This window comes from Fringilla coelebs, assembly GCF_963513975.1.
Source record: "Fringilla coelebs genome assembly, chromosome: 27".
Taxonomy (NCBI): domain Eukaryota; kingdom Metazoa; phylum Chordata; class Aves; order Passeriformes; family Fringillidae; genus Fringilla; species Fringilla coelebs.
Window position 1 is genome coordinate 3,486,069 of NC_140053.1, and position 17,989 is coordinate 3,504,057.

The 17,989-nt window shown below is 42.6% G+C and overlaps 1 protein-coding gene across 2 annotated transcripts; it reads left to right on the forward strand.

The window, feature by feature from the left end:
• Positions 1-194: 194 nt before the first annotated feature.
• DHX8 (DEAH-box helicase 8) lies at positions 195-17,436 on the forward strand. Of its 2 annotated transcripts, XM_084222275.1 has the most exons (23): positions 195-321; positions 649-734; positions 1,321-1,393; positions 1,736-1,821; positions 2,436-2,545; positions 2,691-3,008; positions 3,718-3,862; positions 4,296-4,499; positions 4,815-4,902; positions 5,306-5,403; positions 5,893-6,040; positions 6,360-6,541; positions 6,952-7,146; positions 7,340-7,525; positions 8,370-8,580; positions 8,871-9,052; positions 9,736-9,876; positions 10,446-10,601; positions 11,383-11,520; positions 11,945-12,073; positions 13,253-13,449; positions 14,253-14,432; positions 15,036-17,435. In XM_084222275.1, the coding sequence occupies exons 1-23, from the start codon at positions 210-212 to the stop codon at positions 15,253-15,255; spliced, it is 3,585 nt and encodes a 1,194-aa protein (XP_084078401.1). In that variant the 5' UTR covers positions 195-209; the 3' UTR covers positions 15,256-17,435. The 2 variants fall into 2 exon arrangements, with proteins under 2 accessions (XP_084078401.1, XP_084078402.1); XM_084222276.1 differs by lacking the exons at positions 195-321; positions 649-734 and having other exon boundaries at positions 1,364-1,393; positions 1,736-1,829; positions 15,036-17,436.
• The last annotated feature ends 553 nt before the right edge of the window (positions 17,437-17,989 follow it).

Consider the following 17,989-nt stretch of genomic DNA (forward strand, 5'->3'; position numbering starts at 1 on the left):
GGGCCCCGCCCGGTCTCGTTCCCGGTCCCGCCGGGTCCTGTTCCCGGGCCCCGCCCCTCTGTCCCGGGCCCCGCCCGGTCCCGTTCCCGGACCCCGCCCCCCTTGGCCCCGCCCCCGCTGTTGCTGGGCCCCGCCCCGGTCTCGTCCCGGGCCCCGCCCCTCCCGTCCCGGCGCCGTTTCCGGCGCGCCCCGGACGCGGCCGTGCGGCCATGGCGGAGCTGGCGGCGGCGGAGGAGCTCGCCAAGCTCGAGTACCTGTCGCTGGTGTCCAAGGTGTGCACCGAGCTCGACAACCACCTGGGCATCAACGACAAGGACCTGGGTAAGCGGGGCGGGCGCGGCCTTCGGGCACCTCGGGGGCGCTCCGGTGAGCAGCGCGTTCCCGGACAGAGGCCGGCTGGCTGAGGGCTCAGTAGCACTTTCCGCGGGGCCGGATGCGTTTTGTGACGGTGCTTTTCGAATATAGACATTAAAAACCATTATTTTTCTTCAAAAAGCCTCAGTTTGTGAGCCTGAGGGAACGCTTCGGTGCGGGGAGAGATGAGGAGAAGCTCCCCGGGCCCGGCTGAGCGGCCCCTGTCCCCTCGTGCACCCCTCACCCCGCTTTTTGCTTTATTATTTCACTTTACTTTATGCTTTTCCCTCGCAGCCGAGTTTGTGATAAGTCTTGCCGAGAAAAATACCACGTTTGACACGTTTAAAGCAATTCTTCTGAAGAATGGGGCTGAGTTCACTGTAAGTGATACCTGAATGTTTATTTACGTATTATTCCTGTTGTGCTAGAGCTTTGTGTTTTAAAGAGTGTTCTGTGAAGAGTTATTATTGTTTTTTTTTCAATTGGAAAACTAGATACTAATTAGTTTCTGACATTCCTGTCTCCTGCCTTCCCCTCCATCATATTTTTTAAAACTTTTGTAGTCTTTGAAAAATATCTTCCTGAGGACTCAAACTGCTTAGTGTCGTGTTGAGCGTATAAAATACGGAAGAAACAACTTTTCACGAAGGCAGATGTTGCCATAAGTCTTCTTATGATGCTTATATGCTGTGTTTATTGATTCCTCAGGAATAACTGTAGTTGGGTTAAATAGGTAATTAAAATGATTAACAGAAAAGTCACTTTGATGAAATTATAATAATTGTTTTTGGGTTCAACTTCTGCCTTTTTAGGGCATACATAAAGCGCAGTGATAGTTTCTAAAAATCAACCTGTATCTTCAGAACTGAGCATTTTTTTGTCCTGCTAATAAACCCTCACTTGTGCCTTCTAATAATGAAAGTGTTGCAGTCATTTCCTGAAGTATTTAATTGATTTTTTTTTCAGGATTCCCTCATCAGTAATCTGCTGCGTCTCATCCAGACCATGCGGCCTCCACCAAAACCATCCACGAGCAAAGGTACCTGGGGCCAGTGCTCACTGTGGGCTGAGATTCTGTTTTCTGCTTCAGTTTTCTAAAGCAAATCCTCTTGCACCATGCATCCTGCTGTTGTTATTCTGGGTGTGCTGCTCAGAGTGTGCTGTCTTTCAAATACTCACTAATAATCAGAATTTTCTTTGAAGGGAGGCAACACATTGTTCCTTGAATTGAATCTCTGTAAAAGCTCTATCAGCCTTTGCATTCAGATGGAAATTAAATTTTATATTCAATTATAGAAAAATCAAGAGTGAATTTTTGTGACACTTATAAGTTTTGTGTTTCACTGTGCTTTTTTTTTTTCTTTTTTAATCTCAAAATCAGAGGCAGTTGTCAAACCCAAATCAGAGAAAGAAAAGTTGAGGGAATTGTATCCAGCCCTTTGCAGGCCAGACAATCCCAACATCAGGGTAAGATGGTCATTTCAGCTTTCTTTTGTTACTGTGTGGAAACTTTTATATTTTTTTCCCAGTTAATTTCAACCTTTTTTCTCTGTCTAATGCATGGATAAATGTGAACTTTGAGAAATGAAATGTGGAAGAGGTAGAAGATGTTACTGCACATTGTTGCAAAGAATAGCTGCTAGCAATTGCCATGTGATACTGTTTTGCAGAACATGTGGAAAATGAGACTCTTGTGACATGAAATTTGTAGCCTGGCCTTCCTTACATAATATTCAAAGTAATGAAGTGTTACAAACTAATTAGATATGTTGCATATTCAGATGCTATGAGGACTTGCATTTTGTATTTCTGTAACAATTTGGGGCACTGAGATGGAACTTTCTATTGTATAAATGCAGAATTATCTCAGTGTTGTGGGAAATAGGGAGAATGCTCCATTACTTTTTTTCTTTATCACATATTGAGCCTGATCTTTTATCTTTCATGCTTTCTAAATAGATACACACATCTATACACATACATATCGAAATAGTATGATGATAATTCTGTAGATTAATTCTTTGTGAGAAGCTTTTTTCAGCCCTTTTGCAGAAAGAGGCATCAGTTTTCTGTCCTTGCAGACTATGCTGGATGAAGATGATGTGAAAGTGGCAGCTGATGCCCTGAAGGAGCTCGAAGCTCTGATGCCCAGTGCAGACAAGCAGGGCAAGCAGAGGGGCAGCGACCATCGGTAGGTGCCTGGTGTGTCTGTGGGGGGGGGAAGCCTTGGCTGCTCTCATTGCCTGAGGTGGAAATGCACTGCAAAGATGAAATCTTGGCTGCTCTCATTGCCTGAGGTGGAAATGCACTGCAGAGATGGAATTTTGGTTGCTTAGGGTGAAGAAAAGGAAGAGGAGCCGGAGCCGGAGCCGAAGCCGGGACAGGAAGCGGAGGCACAGATCTCGCTCCAGGTCTCGTTCCAGGACTTGGGACAGGAACAGGGGGAAATCCAGATACAGGTCAAGGAGCAGGAGTTGGAGTCCCAGTAAGGAGCGCAAGGATCGGGAGAAATACCTTGAGAAGAGCCATGAGAGGTGGAGAGACAAGCACATCGACCGACCACCAGCTGAGGAGCCTTCCATTGGGGACATCTACAATGGCAAAGTCACCAGCATCATGCAGTTTGGGTGCTTTGTGCAGCTGGAAGGACTGAGGTACCCTCTGATGTTTCCTAGAGATCTGTGGTGTTTTCTGGGTTCCCCAGATGGAGGAGGAATTGACAATCTGACTCCATGTTCTTAGAAGGCTAATTTATTATTTTAAGATCTATATTATATTAAAGAATGCTATAGTAAAACTGTACTAAAGAATAGAGGGAGGGTACTTACAGAATGTTAAAAAGATAATAATGAAAACTTGTGACTGTTTCCAGAGCCTTGACACAGCTGGGCTGTGATTGGTCACTAAGTCAAAACAATTCCCATGCAACCAATAAAACAATGACCAGCTGGTAAACAATGTCCAAACCACATTCCAAAGCAACAAAACACAGGAGAAGCAATCAGATAATTATTGTTTTCATTTTTCTTTGAGGCTTCTCAGCTTCCCAGGAGAAGAAATCCTGGCAAAGGGATTTTTCAGAAAATATGACAGTGATATTGATCTGGTACTGTTTCAGCTCAGTTCTTTTCTGCTGGTACCTTAAAGATGTGCTAAAGCTACCAGCAGGTATTCTGGGCTTTGAAGGGATGTTTCAAAAAAATAGATTTGCCAGCAGAGAATTATAAAATTCTTATGACAAAAACCAGTTTGTGGACATACACAGTCTGTTGACAGCCCTTCAGATCTCTCAGAATCCATATTAAAATATGTTGCTGTAGAGTACTATTGTGCCCCTCTCATGCTCCTCTGTTTCACCCCCAGGAAACGCTGGGAAGGCTTGGTCCACATCTCAGAGCTGCGAAGAGAAGGCCGGGTTGCCAATGTTGCTGATGTTGTGAGCAAAGGACAAAGAGTGAAAGTCAAAGTGTTATCTTTTACTGGATCCAAAACCAGCCTAAGCATGAAGGTATGGAGGTGCTAAAATGCTTAAAATGATGTCACTTCTTGCTATTTTTCACTCTTTTTGATGGAAACTAATACATAACCATTCAATTGGGAGTTAAAAACTAAGTTGCATTCTGTATTTAAGTGGCCTGTTACTTTTTGCACGTTTTCTCTCATTTTGATGTAGTTTCTTGGCTTGACACAATATAAAGAGGCAAGGCAAATCTCAAGCTATTGCTGTTTGTCTTCCTCTTTCAGTGGAAGAGAAGCTTTTAATTTTAAACTTAATCAATACTATTGCCAAGTCAGAGAGTGTTCCATGCCTGAGGATGTTCTTACCTGGCAGTACCAGCTGAAAAAAAACCAAAAAGCTTACAAAGCAGCATTTATTGTGAGTGGGCTGTTTCTGGCAGAGAAGTGTAGAGCTGATTGATTCACCAATCCATCTGATGCAGGATGTTGATCAAGACACTGGGGAAGACCTGAACCCAAACCGTAGGAGGAACCTGGTTGGAGAAACCAACGAGGAGAGCTCCATGAGGAACCCAGACAGGCCCAGTCACCTGTCCCTGGTGAGCGCCCCCGAGGTGGAGGACGACAGCCTGGAGCGGAAACGCCTCACCCGCATTTCTGACCCCGAGAAGTGGGAGATCAAACAGGTCAGTGCTGCATCCAGGGGAATGGGGTAAAGGTGGTAAAGTTGCCAGGGAGTTTAATGAGCTAAAATACAGCTCCTGGATTAATTGATTGTGTAAATTGTTCGTTAATTCGGAATTGCTGGCTTTTGTTCTGGGATTGTTTAGTTGGTGTTTGGAGTAGCAGAAGGACTGCTTGGTCAGAGGATAGGTGAGGGTACAGGATGCAGGACCATTCCTTTTTTCCTGTTTTACAGGAATGGGGTTAGAACTGACTCATAGGCATGAGTTGTGTTCATTCATGGGGTCATATTCATGGTGTATTCATTCTGTTCCCAGATGATTGCAGCTAATGTGCTTTCCAAGGAAGAGTTTCCTGACTTTGATGAGGAGACTGGGATTCTTCCTAAAGTTGATGATGAAGAAGGTAATATTTCTTGTTAATTGTAATTTCCTTGTTTTTCTGGATGTATTTTGATCCAAAAATACATTGATGATAGAAGTAACTATAAAGCATCACACCATTTTCTGTCATCTTTATATTTGGAACTACGGTTCCTCTGGCTGTATTCTTAGTGGCATTTGGATGTGCCCTGTCTGTGCATTTTTATTTCCAGTGTTTTCACTTTTAAAACTCCTAAGGAGTTTTAAGAATATCCTTAATATTCTAAGGAGTCTTTAATCTTTAATGTTCTAAGGAGTTTTTCAATATTATAAGGAGTTTTAAGTATATCTTTAAGAACACACAGGAAGCATTACTTTAAGAGGCACTTCTATGTACCCAAAAGATGTTTAATTTTTCTGTAACAATTGTCACTTGTGAATTTTAGATGAGGATCTTGAGATTGAGCTCGTTGAAGAAGAGCCACCATTCCTTCGAGGTCACACTAAACAGAGCATGGATATGAGTCCCATTAAAATAGTAAAGGTAAGAGATTTCCAGGGCTAAAACCAATGTACTTGATTGAATTATATAAATATTTGGGAATTTAATAACCAGTTTCCCACCTGCTCATTACTGGGAGCCCTGAAAAACATAACCACTGAACTCCTTCCAAATAAAGCTGGGTTTAACTCAGCTGGTGACTGTGAAGTGGAATAATGGAACTGAAATGCCATTTTACTTAGGTGTGTTAGAACAAAATTTCTCTGTTCTGCTTTTTATTATCTTTTGAAAGTAGAAGGTAGTAAAGAAACTTTTCATTGATTGTGCCTGTAATCCTTCTGACTGGGCAGTGTAAGCATGCTCCATATTAGTTATGATTTTAAAAGTTCATGAGGCCAGCCTGATGGAAATACCCTGGAAATCGAATAAAATTTAACATTTTTAAAGCATTTTTAGAAGCTGTTTCCAAAGAAAAGATATATTGAAGGTGAAGGAATGTTAGTGCTTGAAGTCTTTTTTCTTGCTCTCCAGAATCCAGATGGTTCCCTGTCCCAGGCTGCCATGATGCAAAGTGCTTTAGCTAAAGAGAGGCGAGAACTTAAACAAGCCCAGAGAGAAGCAGAGATGGATTCCATCCCCATGGGCCTCAACACACACTGGGTGGATCCTCTCCCTGATGGTATGTCTGAGCACAGCTGAACTGTGCCTTTTTTGTGCTGCTTGAGAAACCCAAGAGAAATTTCTTGATGCTGTGTTTGTCTGGCACACTTTAAAAGTGAGTCAAAGCAGAAATGCTTTTCCAGTGAAATGGAAATAGGAATGCCAAGGGGAATGTACAGGTATATCCTTTAATAGTGGGTGTAATCCACTTGGAAACTTAAAAACCATTTAAACACCCAGAATAGAAGGCCTGGATGATGGAGCAATTGGAACAGGATCATCAGAGTCTGTGCTCTGTGAATCTGGATGTGCAAATGATGAAATTGTTTTTTTTCTAGTGGATGGAAGACAAATAGCTGCAAACATGCGAGGTATTGGGATGATGCCAAATGATATCCCAGAGTGGAAGAAACATGCATTTGGTGGCAACAAAGCTTCTTATGGTAAGAAGACCCAGCTTTCCATCATTGAACAGAGAGAGAGTCTCCCAATCTTCAGACTGAAGGAGCAGCTGATACAAGTAAGACTCATGAAAAGGCATTCTGGTTTGAGCAAGCACTAATTTAAAGTAAATACTCTTGGTTTAGCTTTTGGATAGGTGAATAGCCAGCTGATAATTTTAAGTGCAGAACTTTAGCTCACAATATGTATTTAAAAGTATTATATATATATCTGTATATTTAATGAGGTTCCAGATATTTACTGATGTAAGTCAAAATTGATTCTAAGATCATGTGGGTAAGTCAGCTGAGCACTTAAACAGGTTGCTGACTTGATCACTAGGAATACTTACATGATTTTTGTTCTGAGCCAATTGAAGCAGAAGGAAGAGCTGCTCAATCTAGTCCCAGATAGCCCATGCTGATATTGTTTGGTTTGTTTTGATTTTTAAAAAATGTTAACAAGTGTGTGTCTTCTGATCTTTTCTAGGCTGTGCATGACAACCAGATTCTGATTGTTATTGGAGAGACAGGATCTGGGAAAACAACCCAGATTACCCAGTACCTGGCTGAGGCAGGATATACCTCAAGAGGGAAGATTGGCTGTACTCAGCCTCGCAGAGTGGCTGCAATGTCTGTTGCAAAGAGGGTGTCAGAGGAATTTGGTTGCTGCTTGGGACAAGAGGTGAATTTTCATGTTGAAGAACATGACAAAATAAGCATGAAAAGTAGGAAAAATCAGTGTTGGAGCTAGTTGTCTTGTGTGTCCATGTGTCTGTTCCCTTGTAGGCTGTAAAGCGAGTGTGGAATAATCAAACTGGGAGTTAATGAGGCTGATAATTGTGTAACTTCTGTTTCTGTGCAACTCTTCCCTCCAGGTTGGCTACACCATTAGATTTGAAGACTGCACCAGCCCTGAGACTGTCATCAAATACATGACAGATGGGATGTTGCTGAGAGAGTGCCTGATAGACCCAGATCTCACCCAGTATGCCATCATCATGCTGGATGAGGCCCATGAGAGGACCATCCATACAGATGTGCTCTTTGGGCTCCTGAAGAAGGTAATGGAGCACTGGATTTTTACTGCTTTCAGTGTGGGGAGGAAAGTGTGATATTTTCAGGGTCCCCAGGATGAAGGAGGAGTTGAGAATCTGACTCCATGTTCTTAGAAGGCTAATTTATTATTTTATGATGTTAAATTATATTAAAGACTGCTATATTAAACTATACTAAAGAATAGAGAAAGGATACAGACAGAAGGCTGGAAAAGAATGATCCATAAAAACTCATGTCCTCAGAGCCTCGACACAGCTTGACCCTGACTGGCCATTAAGTTAAAACAATTCACATGTTGGATAAACAATCTCCAGCCATATTCCAAAACAGCAAAACACAGGAGAAGCTGAGGCTTCTCAGCTTTCCAGGAGAAAATCCTGGGGAAGGGGATTTTTCCAGAAAATTTGACAGTGACAGGAGAGCACAGGCAAAAGTGAAATCACACAAGTTAGGTTCATACATGTGCTTCAAGAGCAAATGCTCTTAAGGGTTTGTAGTCTGAATCTTGGTGAAGTGAGCCTCTGTGTGAAGGCAGAGCAAGCAAAATGCAGCAGGAACAATGAGAGTTTGACATCCTGGATGTTCTAATGGTGCATGAACAGGGGAGTGTTCTGGCTTTGCTCATCCTGCTCTGCCAAAAGCTTTCTTGTGATAATGTTGCTAAGGGAGGCTTCAAATGGGACCTCAGTGGTCAATTTTCTGACATTCTGGGTACTGGCACGAACTGCCCCTCTACTCAGATGTTAAAACATCTTTTATTACTGGTTGTATTTGTCTGATTTCAGTCAAGTGCCATACTTCTATAGTTCTTAAGGCAATAAATGACTTGAGACCTTTGTTCTCCTGCAGACAGTGCAGAAACGGCAGGACATGAAGCTGATAGTGACATCAGCAACTCTGGATGCTGTGAAATTCTCTCAGTATTTCTATGAAGCACCAATCTTCACAATTCCTGGCAGAACATACCCAGTAGAAATTCTGTACACAAAAGAGCCAGAGACAGATTATTTGGATGCCAGTCTGATTACAGTAATGCAGATCCATTTAACAGAGCCACCAGGTGAGTAGAGAATGGTTTTGGGTTTTTGGTGATTTAAAGACCTATGAGCAAGGTCTTTCTGTAAGACATGGGTTATATTAGTAAGGTGAACAAAATGCTGTCAGGACTGTTCTTTCTTGTTTGTAAATACAGTAAGTAAAATGCTGAAGTCTGTTGCCTTTGGATAAGAGTTGGTAGCAAAAGTTGGGGATCTTTATTAATAGAAAACATGAGGAATGAAAATATGGAAATGCAGGAGTTGTAATGAACAGAATTGATTCTGTGGTTGTTTTAATTTGCTTCCTGTGTAGGTGACATTTTGGTCTTTCTAACTGGCCAGGAAGAGATTGACACTGCCTGTGAAATCCTCTATGAGAGGATGAAATCTCTAGGACCTGATGTTCCAGAGCTGATTATCCTGCCAGTATATTCAGCTTTGCCCAGTGAAATGCAGACCAGGATCTTTGACCCAGCCCCACCAGGGAGCAGAAAGGTAATTTCATCCTTGTGCCCTTTCATCTTCTGCTGATATATTTTAATATTGGGGTGTAATACAGTGGTTAGAGGATAAACTTTTGGGAAAAGATGATTTACAGTTTAGAGCATATTTTTGGTTGTATACATCTCAAGTTATCTAAGCCTTTCAACATATGTAAAAACATCTGGTGTAGCAAGCCTCTGTGTGGAATGTTCTTGGTATGTTATTTAATGCTGTCTTTAAAGGATACTAACTTCAGTTAATCTAAAAATCTAAAATCTAAATGCAGTTCCTTTTGTATGGAAGTAAATTTCCTACAAAGCAGCTAGTGAATATCTGGAGATACATTCTCAGGAAGATTTTTCTCTGAACACAGGCTGTGTCTGAGTGATTGGTAAAAAATCTCCCTGAAGTCAATGCAGTCTGCTTACAAGCTTTATCTTGCTTTGAATTGTGGAATTTTTCATGCTCTTTTCCCTTTTTGCCCAGACTTAAACAAAAGTAGATACTTAAAACCTGTCCATCTTTGTGGATAATATCTCCTTCTGTTCCTTGTCAGCATTCTCCTTTCAACATTAAGTGGCAGTGGTTGTATTTGTAACAAACTTCTCAGATTACACCAGTGGATGAAGGTGGGTGGTGGGGTGGGCTTGGCAGCCTGGCACAGAACTGGTGCTGACTCAAACTGTGATTTGCAGGTTGTCATTGCCACCAACATTGCAGAGACATCTTTGACTATTGATGGAATATATTATGTGGTTGATCCTGGCTTTGTGAAGCAGAAAGTTTATAACTCCAAGACTGGAATTGACCAGCTGGTGGTGACACCAATTTCCCAGGTAGATACTCTGTGTTTGGCCTTCCCCATGGGTGTTGTGGGTCTTGCCAGTGTGGCATCCAAGCACAAGTGAGCAAAATGAGGCAATGATAAACCCACATTTTTGATAACTCCTTGAGTGTGTGCCTACAGAATACACACTTCCCTGTGTTGTATTAAAAGTCAAGTAAAATTGTGAATAACCATTTTATTTTACTTGTTTTCACCTGGTTTTATTTCACTTGTTTTCAAGCACAAGTGAGCAAAATGAGGCAATGATAAACCCACATTTCTGATAGCTCCTTGACTCTGTGCCTACAGAAATGTTGTATTGAAAACCTCTCTATCCATACAAGTAAAATTGTGAATAACCATTTTATTTTACTTGTTTTCACCTGGTTTTATTTCACTTGTTTTCAAGCAAAATGAGACAATGATTTCTGATAGCTCCTTGAGTCTGTGCCTACAGAATACATACTACCCTGTGTTGTATTGAAAGCTTTTCTATCCATACAAGTAAAATTATGAATAACCATTTTATTTTCTTTGTTTTCACCTGTTTTTTTCTACCTGTTCACTTGTTCTTTTTAGGCTCAAGCCAAGCAGCGTGCAGGCAGGGCTGGCAGAACAGGCCCAGGAAAATGCTACAGGCTGTACACAGAACGTGCATACAGAGATGAGATGCTGACCACCAACGTGCCTGAAATCCAGAGAACAAATCTGGCCAGTACAGTGCTCTCCCTGAAGGTGAGTATTTCACCAGCTTGTAGCTAGCCAGCATGCTAAGTGTGGCAATAAATGAGTCTCTCCCTTTGAGTCTTGCTGCTGTAATTTCAGATCCTTCTAGTGAACAGAGGTAGTTTGGAAGGGAGACTTCAACAAAAGCAATTCTCAGGCACTAGGCTTGCTTCTGTGTTTTTTTTTTTATTGAGGGCTGTTCTGTTGGATAGCCAGCTAAATGATGAGTTTCAGCTGCACAGAACAGTGAGTTGCAGGAGGTGGGAAAAACACAAATCTCCAGCAGTAGCATTTCCTATGTAGGGGACATTTACATTGTTAACAGATGAGATACATTGTGTTAGAGTGGGCTTAGAGCTGCAAAATCTGGGCATGTTTAAGTGTGTACCATCCCTCTGGAAGTCTGTGATTAACCCAGTCACAGCTGGGAAAGCTGCTGCCATTCCCCTTTCTGGGAGCACACTTCGAGTCCTGTGGAGCTGTCAGACACACTGCTTTATGAGACACAAGCCCCAAAAGCAGCATTCTGCTTATGTTTCTCCTCAACTGAATCATCTGGCTTGAGGGATGTGTGGAGCAGTCCCTAAAGAACAGAGCAGAAAGCTGGGTAGTGCAGGAATGCCATGGCCAGTGCAGGAAGGCAGCTGTGTGTTCATACCTGCACTCAGGATAAGGATAAGGAGTTGCCTAAAGTTTTGTGGTGCCTCACTGTTTGGTGTTATATCTCTGGCTGGAGTTTGCTGCCTTCCTTCTGAGTGTTTTAACTTGGCTGTTCTCCAATCCCTCCCAGGCTATGGGCATCAATGATTTGCTGTCCTTTGACTTCATGGATGCTCCCCCCATGGAAACTCTCATTACTGCCATGGAGCAGCTCTACACCCTGGGAGCTCTGGATGATGAGGGGCTGCTCACTCGACTTGGACGTAGGGTAGGCAAAATAAAATCCCTCTTAGCATTGTTGGTTTGCTTTTGCTGTCACTCTCTTGTGGTTTTTTGGTAGCTTTTCATTTACCACAGCTCTACTGTACCCTCTTCTTTTTAAGGTACCTTAAAAAGATACCTTCTAAAAGTGCCTTCTGCTCTTTAAAGGTGCCTTCTGCTTTTTAAGGAGCAACTAGTGTTTCTCCTTATTCATAAGTTTACATTTATTAGTGTCTAAAAGCTTCCTGTAAGTATTGGGATATTCTTGTGATAGTGAATACAGACAAATAATTTGCTTCATGTTGAGTGAAGTTATTCTGGGTCAAGCACTCCTCTTTGCAAAGTAAATATGTGAGAAAGGGCATTGCTTTCTTTTGCACTGAGAAGACTGAAGATTTTTCACTGAATGCCTTGGAACATGTTTCTTGCAGATGGCAGAATTCCCCCTGGAGCCAATGCTGTGTAAGATGTTGATCATGTCTGTGCATCTGGGGTGCAGTGAGGAGATGCTGACAATTGTGTCCATGCTGTCTGTGCAGAATGTGTTCTACAGGCCAAAGGTGAGGAGCTGAGCCAGAGGCAGCAGTGTTACAGTCTGGGTGGGTTTGGTTGAATGCTTCAGGGCATATTTCCCAAAAGAAACTTGTAACTTGGTCAGAATTTCCTTTTCATTTAAGGGCCTGTAGCTGTGCTGTTGGTAATTTCTTTGCAGATGGGAAGTGAAAAGTCTCAAAATCGCTCTTGCATTTCCCAGCAAACACAGCCTCAACCAAGTCAGTCCCAGCTCTGGGGTTCAGATTGCCTTTGCATTTTCAGACACACAAAGTATTTCTTCATGGCACCTCTATCCTGTGCTGCTTTCTTTAAAGTCAGTAGGTAACAGGCTCTGCTCTGGTGGGAGCAGGTTTGTCTTGGATCCACTACTTCTTCAGGGTAGTTAACTTCAGTTTTGATCTGTGTAACTGCAGTGCTTGATTAATGTTTTATGTGCAGATGGGAGAGGTGTGTGGATCACCAGGCTCAAACCTTCTGCTTCAGCCCATTTCTTGATGAATAACTGAAGTCATTTGTAGAGCAGTAAGAAATCCATTTAGTGCAGTGTGTGCATATGCTTCCTGCAATATAAATGAGCCATTTACTTTGATGTGTTCTTTCAAAAATAGGGGCTGAAATCAAAAAAACATTCTGTGTTGTCTTAATCTGTTACTATTATATTTTCTGCAAAATCCCTTTGCCAGGATTTTTTTTCCTTGGAAGCTGAGAAGCTTTAGAAAAAAAGAAAAAAAATATTATCGTATTTGTTTCTTCTTGTTTTGTTCCTTTGGAATGTAGTTTAGAAATTATCTAACATGTGAATTGTTTTTACTTAATGACCAGTCATGGTCTAGCTATGTCAGGACTCTGGAGAATCATGAGTTTTTAATTAGTATCTTGTTAAACTTTCTGTAAGTATCCTTTCTCTATTCTTTAGTATAGTTTTAGTAGTATGCTGCACTACTATACACTATAATACAATATAATACTGTAATATAATATACTAGCCTTCTAAAAACATGAAGTCAAATTCATCTTTCCTTCCTGCCACGGGGGACACCAAAAATACCACATTAATCCTGTATCATTATCATGATAGGTTTGAAATGTCATGATATGAGTGACAAGGAGCCTGTGTCATCCTTATTGTCCAGGGATTTTCTCTGTGATGTAGATATCTGATTGATGTATGTTTTATGTGTTAGGATAAACAAGCACTTGCTGATCAAAAGAAAGCCAAGTTCCATCAAACAGAAGGTGACCACCTCACTCTGCTGGCTGTGTACAATTCCTGGAAGAACAATAAGTTTTCAAATCCCTGGTGCTATGAAAACTTCATCCAGGCTCGCTCCTTACGCCGGGCTCAGGACATCCGCAAGCAGATGTTGGGCATCATGGACAGGTGAGCACATCAGGGAGGACAAGGATTGGCTCTGTGGTGTTGGGAAGGATGAAGGTTTGACAAGAAAGTGTCACAATTTGTATGCTTAGCAGAAAGATTTTGGAATGTAGAGTTTGATGAAAGAATAGAGATGGAAGCAGTTTTGATATAGAAGAAAAGAATTGCTGAGCCAGTCTTACTGGATAACCAAGGAGGCAAGGGGTGTGTGAGTTAGAAGGGGATTTTATGACTTAGAGCAAAGGATAAACTTACTTTAAAGATGTTTTCACCAAGCAGAAAGAGAGCACAGGTAAGCAAGGCAGCAAATGTGGCAAGTAGGAAAAAGGTCTCAGAATTTTCCACTGCAAGAAAACTGAAAAACAACTTCTAGCTTAAACTGTAATGCACTGACTTTGAGTGATTGGAGAACACTAACATGAATATGGCAATGATAGTGGTTATGATAGGCTAGAGATAAAAGTTAAGGCATAGATTGGTTCTGCTGTATTGAGATGCTCAGCAAAGAAAAGTCTATAATGCATTGTAACCAAAACCAAAGGGTCTCCAGGCCTGCCTGCAGCTGGAGCTGACAGCTGTAGGCACAGCTCTGTCACCCATGATCCTGGATTGCTGTAGCATCTTGGATGGAATAAACTGCATTTTGGAGAGGTGCCTGGAGTCCTGCATCCCTCACTCAAGCTCTTATACTGTGTCTTGCTGTTCTTACATTGTAATAGCTCAAGAAAATTTGCTAAACTCATCTTGGTAGCTGCATCCAGATCTGGAGAGCTCTAATATTTTTCTCTCTATCTCTTGTCTGACAGGCATAAGCTGGATGTGGTGTCCTGTGGGAAGGCCACAGTTCGGGTCCAGAAGGCAATTTGCAGTGGCTTCTTCAGAAATGCAGCCAAGAAGGATCCCCAGGAAGGGTACAGGACACTCATTGACCAGCAGGTTGTCTACATCCACCCATCCAGTGCTCTCTTCAACAGGCAGCCTGAATGGTAAGGGAGGCAATAGCATGGGATTTCCTGTTTCTGCTCAGGCTTTATAGCAGAGAAGGTTGTGGTGTGTGCTGTTAGTGGAGTACAGATCTGAGAGAGGCTGCTGATTCCTTAGCAATGACTGAGAAAAGCAATTTCAAGTCTACTTTTGTCTCTTTCTGCTGCTGAGCTTAGTCCCTATGCAGAGATGAGATTGGCTTTTGGAGCCAAGGCCAGGCCTGAAGTTGTAATTGCATGTTTCTTTATTGTGGAAGGGGGTTTAAAACACTGGCTGTTGAAGAGGGAGAGAGCATTGTTTTAAATGGGATGGAGGAATTCTGTGCTGAAGAGTAGTTGTGAAGTAGGAAGGGGAAAATAAATAATTTTAGATTACTTATCAGCTGTAATTTCAGATCCTTCTTGGGAGCAGAGGTAGTTTGGAAGGGAGACTTCAACAAAAGCAATTCTTAAGCACTGGGCTTGCTCAGTCCCTTATCCAGAGGGATAACTCTTCTGGATAGTTCTTCTGGAGCTTAAAAGGAGCAAGCTTAGCTCCTCCAGCCCTTGCCTTGTTGCTTGTTGTTTGAAAGAACCCATTTGCAGAACTGCTGTCCCTTTTCGCAGGGTGGTGTATCACGAGCTGGTGCTGACCACCAAGGAGTACATGAGGGAGGTGACCACCATCGATCCTCGCTGGCTGGTGGAGTTTGCCCCAGCTTTCTTCAAGGTCTCTGACCCAACCAAGCTGAGCAAGCAGAAGAAGCAGCAGAGGTTGGAGCCCCTCTACAATCGCTACGAGGAGCCCAACGCCTGGAGGATCTCCCGCGCCTTCCGCCGGCGGTGAGCTCGGAGCCCTCCTGGATCTGCTGCTTTCATCCTGTGGGACTGGGACTTCTGCACTGCTGCCAGTGTCCTGGGAGACAGACATCCATCCCCATGCAGCTCACCTGTGCAGTGTCAGCTTTGGCAGAACAGGAGCTCAAGGGGCAGCCCAGATGTGCTGCAGCTGCGGGGTCGCTGCAGCCTCTCACGAGTGGGTCTTGGAGCACTTTAGTGATTCCCCTTTTGAGAGACAACATCTAGGACTCAGGAGTCTGGGTATTGAGCTGCACAACACAAAAAGATGGTGATTTAAAACTGGTTATTCACCTTTCAAGAGACAAAATCTAAGAGTCAGGAGTCTGGGTACTGAGCTAAAGTTTTCTGCTTCTCCTCTTAGAGATTCCCCTTTTAAAAGGCAAAATCTAAGGTTCAGGGGTCTGAGTACTGAGTTGAACATTACAGAAAAAAAGGTGATTTAAAACTGGTTGTTCACCAGCCTGACTGGGTTCTGAGTGACCAGACAAATAGAAGTTGGAATAGTTTATGTTTTTATCCTGCTAAAAGGGATTTATTTTTGCTTAACCTTCTTGGTCAGTGACTGCTTCTTGGGAGCAGCCCATTCTTTATTTTACCAAGTTTATGCATTTCCCATGCAGTGTAACTATTTCTATTTTATTTAAGCCATCTGTGGTGAGATATTTAGTATCTCTGGCTTTGGGATAAGGCAGGAAAAATTCTTGAAACCCTACTAGAATATGTTTGGACAATGGCACAGGTCAGGCTGCAAGACTCACCCTTCATCCCCATCAGGGTTTATCAACCAGTAATCCCCTCTGCATCACAGTTCCATCTGGAAATGTAAGTGGTTACAAATGTTTGGACCTTTTATACAATGTGCCATGTGCTTTATTTTCACTTAGAATGTTTGTTGACATCACAGCTGTTGGGTTTTTTGTAATAGAATGGACTCTTAGAGCTAAAATGTCTGTAAAAATTGTATAAACAGTTCCTTGTTTTAAAAAGAAGTTGACTGCCCAGTGTGTGCTATGTCATGCCCAAACTATCTGTAAAATATTTTTTTTTGTTGCTAACAGATGAAATTTATTTGACTCCATAGCTGCAGAAACCTTATTTTTTTTCCAAAACTGGGACATTTGCTAAAATTATTGTTGAAGTGAAAAGAAGTAGCTTGACTGGTTGTTTTACACAATGAATTGGAAGAATGTTTCACATTGAAAAGTAGCTATGTTGGAAATACCTCTCTGTACAAAGGTGAGCAGGGATGTTGTTAAATGTCCTGAGCTTTCCCTCATGTTATATCATCATAAAATTAAAGGGAATTACAAAGTTTGTAACTTTGGACTCAGAGAGTCAAAGCATAAAGGACAGGAATGGAATTGCCTCTAAAGCTAATTTAGGGAAATGGAAACAGGTGCTATAAAGGTGTTGTGTGTCTCATCAAGAACTGAGGTGCCACAAACTCAGCTTGTGCACTCCCCTGAGGCACCTTCCTCTGCTGCTTTGCTCTCTCACCTGATATTTCCATGCTTCCCTAGGGGCCAGAGAGTGGTTATGACCAGGCTGAGCAGAGCCTGGCCTGCACAGTGATGTGTTTGTGCAGCTGCTCTCTCTGAAGCAGGCACAGCAAAGCCTGCAGGGGTTTCCAGCTCCACCAGAAATGATGTTGGGCACACCTGAGGCCACATCTCAAATCCTGCAGCCAGCTCTGGGCCCTTCACTACAAAAAGGATGTTGAGGTGCTGAAGGTGTCCAGAGATGGCCAGTGGAGCTGGGGAGGGTGTTCTGGTCCAATTAGAGGTGATCCAATTAGTTAGAGAGGTGCTTCTACCTGGATTAAGATGCAAACAAGACCACATGCTGAAGGCAATAGGATGGATTTTATTTAACTGCAAATATGAGGTAGAGAAAGAGAGAAATAAATAGGAAAAGGAGAAGTGGGGAGTGAGAGAGTGAGAGAATGAGAGTGATAGAGACAGGTTAGGTAGAAAGCTCTTCACCCTGTGGGTCCAGTGGTGTCCCATTGATTCTCTTCTTCTGGTCTTTGTGGTGGTGTTCACAGGGATCCCAGGATGAGGGAAGAGATGAGAATCTTGACTCCATGTTTCAGAAGACTGATTTATTATTTTATGATATATATTATATTAAAAGAAAATTATATACTAAAAGAATAGAAGAAAGGATTTCATCAGAAGGCTGGCAAGGAAAGGAATGGAATGATAATAAAATCTTGTGATTGCTCACAGCCTCGACACAGGTGGCTGTCATTGGTCATCAAGTAAAAACAATTTCACATGCTGGGTAAACAATTCTCCAAATCACATTCCAAAGCAGCAAAACATGGAGAAGCTGAAGCTTCCCAGCTTCTCAGGAGAAAAGATCCTGGCAGAAGGATTTTTCATAAAATATGTCTGTGACAGGTCTTCTTGGTGGTGGGGGTTCCATGAAGCAGAGTTCAGTGGTTAATAATCATGCAGGTGGAGATGGGGATGCCCACACACCTTCCTGCTGGGGGGCAGTTCTGCAGTGTCTGTTACAGCAGACAGCTTCTGCTGCAACACTTGTTGATCCTGTGCAGTCTTCAGAAATGAGTCTGGGGCACTTTGGGGGGGTCTCTCACATGAATGTGACCTGTGAGCTGTGGTGTGTTTGACAGCAGAGCCAGTTTGTGCAAGGCAGGGCTCTGCAGGGGCTGCTTCTTACCTGGCTTGTAGCCAGAACACCCAGGGTGGGTGTTC

Coding starts and splice junctions, on each gene's coding strand:
- DHX8 (XM_084222275.1), top strand. CDS start 210: ATGGCGGAGCTGGCGGCGGCGGAGGAGCTCGCCAAGCTCGAGTACCTG. Junction 9,053..9,735: donor CCCCACCAGGGAGCAGAAAG/GTAATTTCATCC, acceptor TGTGATTTGCAG/GTTGTCATTGCCACCAACAT. Junction 13,450..14,252: donor ATGTTGGGCATCATGGACAG/GTGAGCACATCA, acceptor CTTGTCTGACAG/GCATAAGCTGGATGTGGTGT.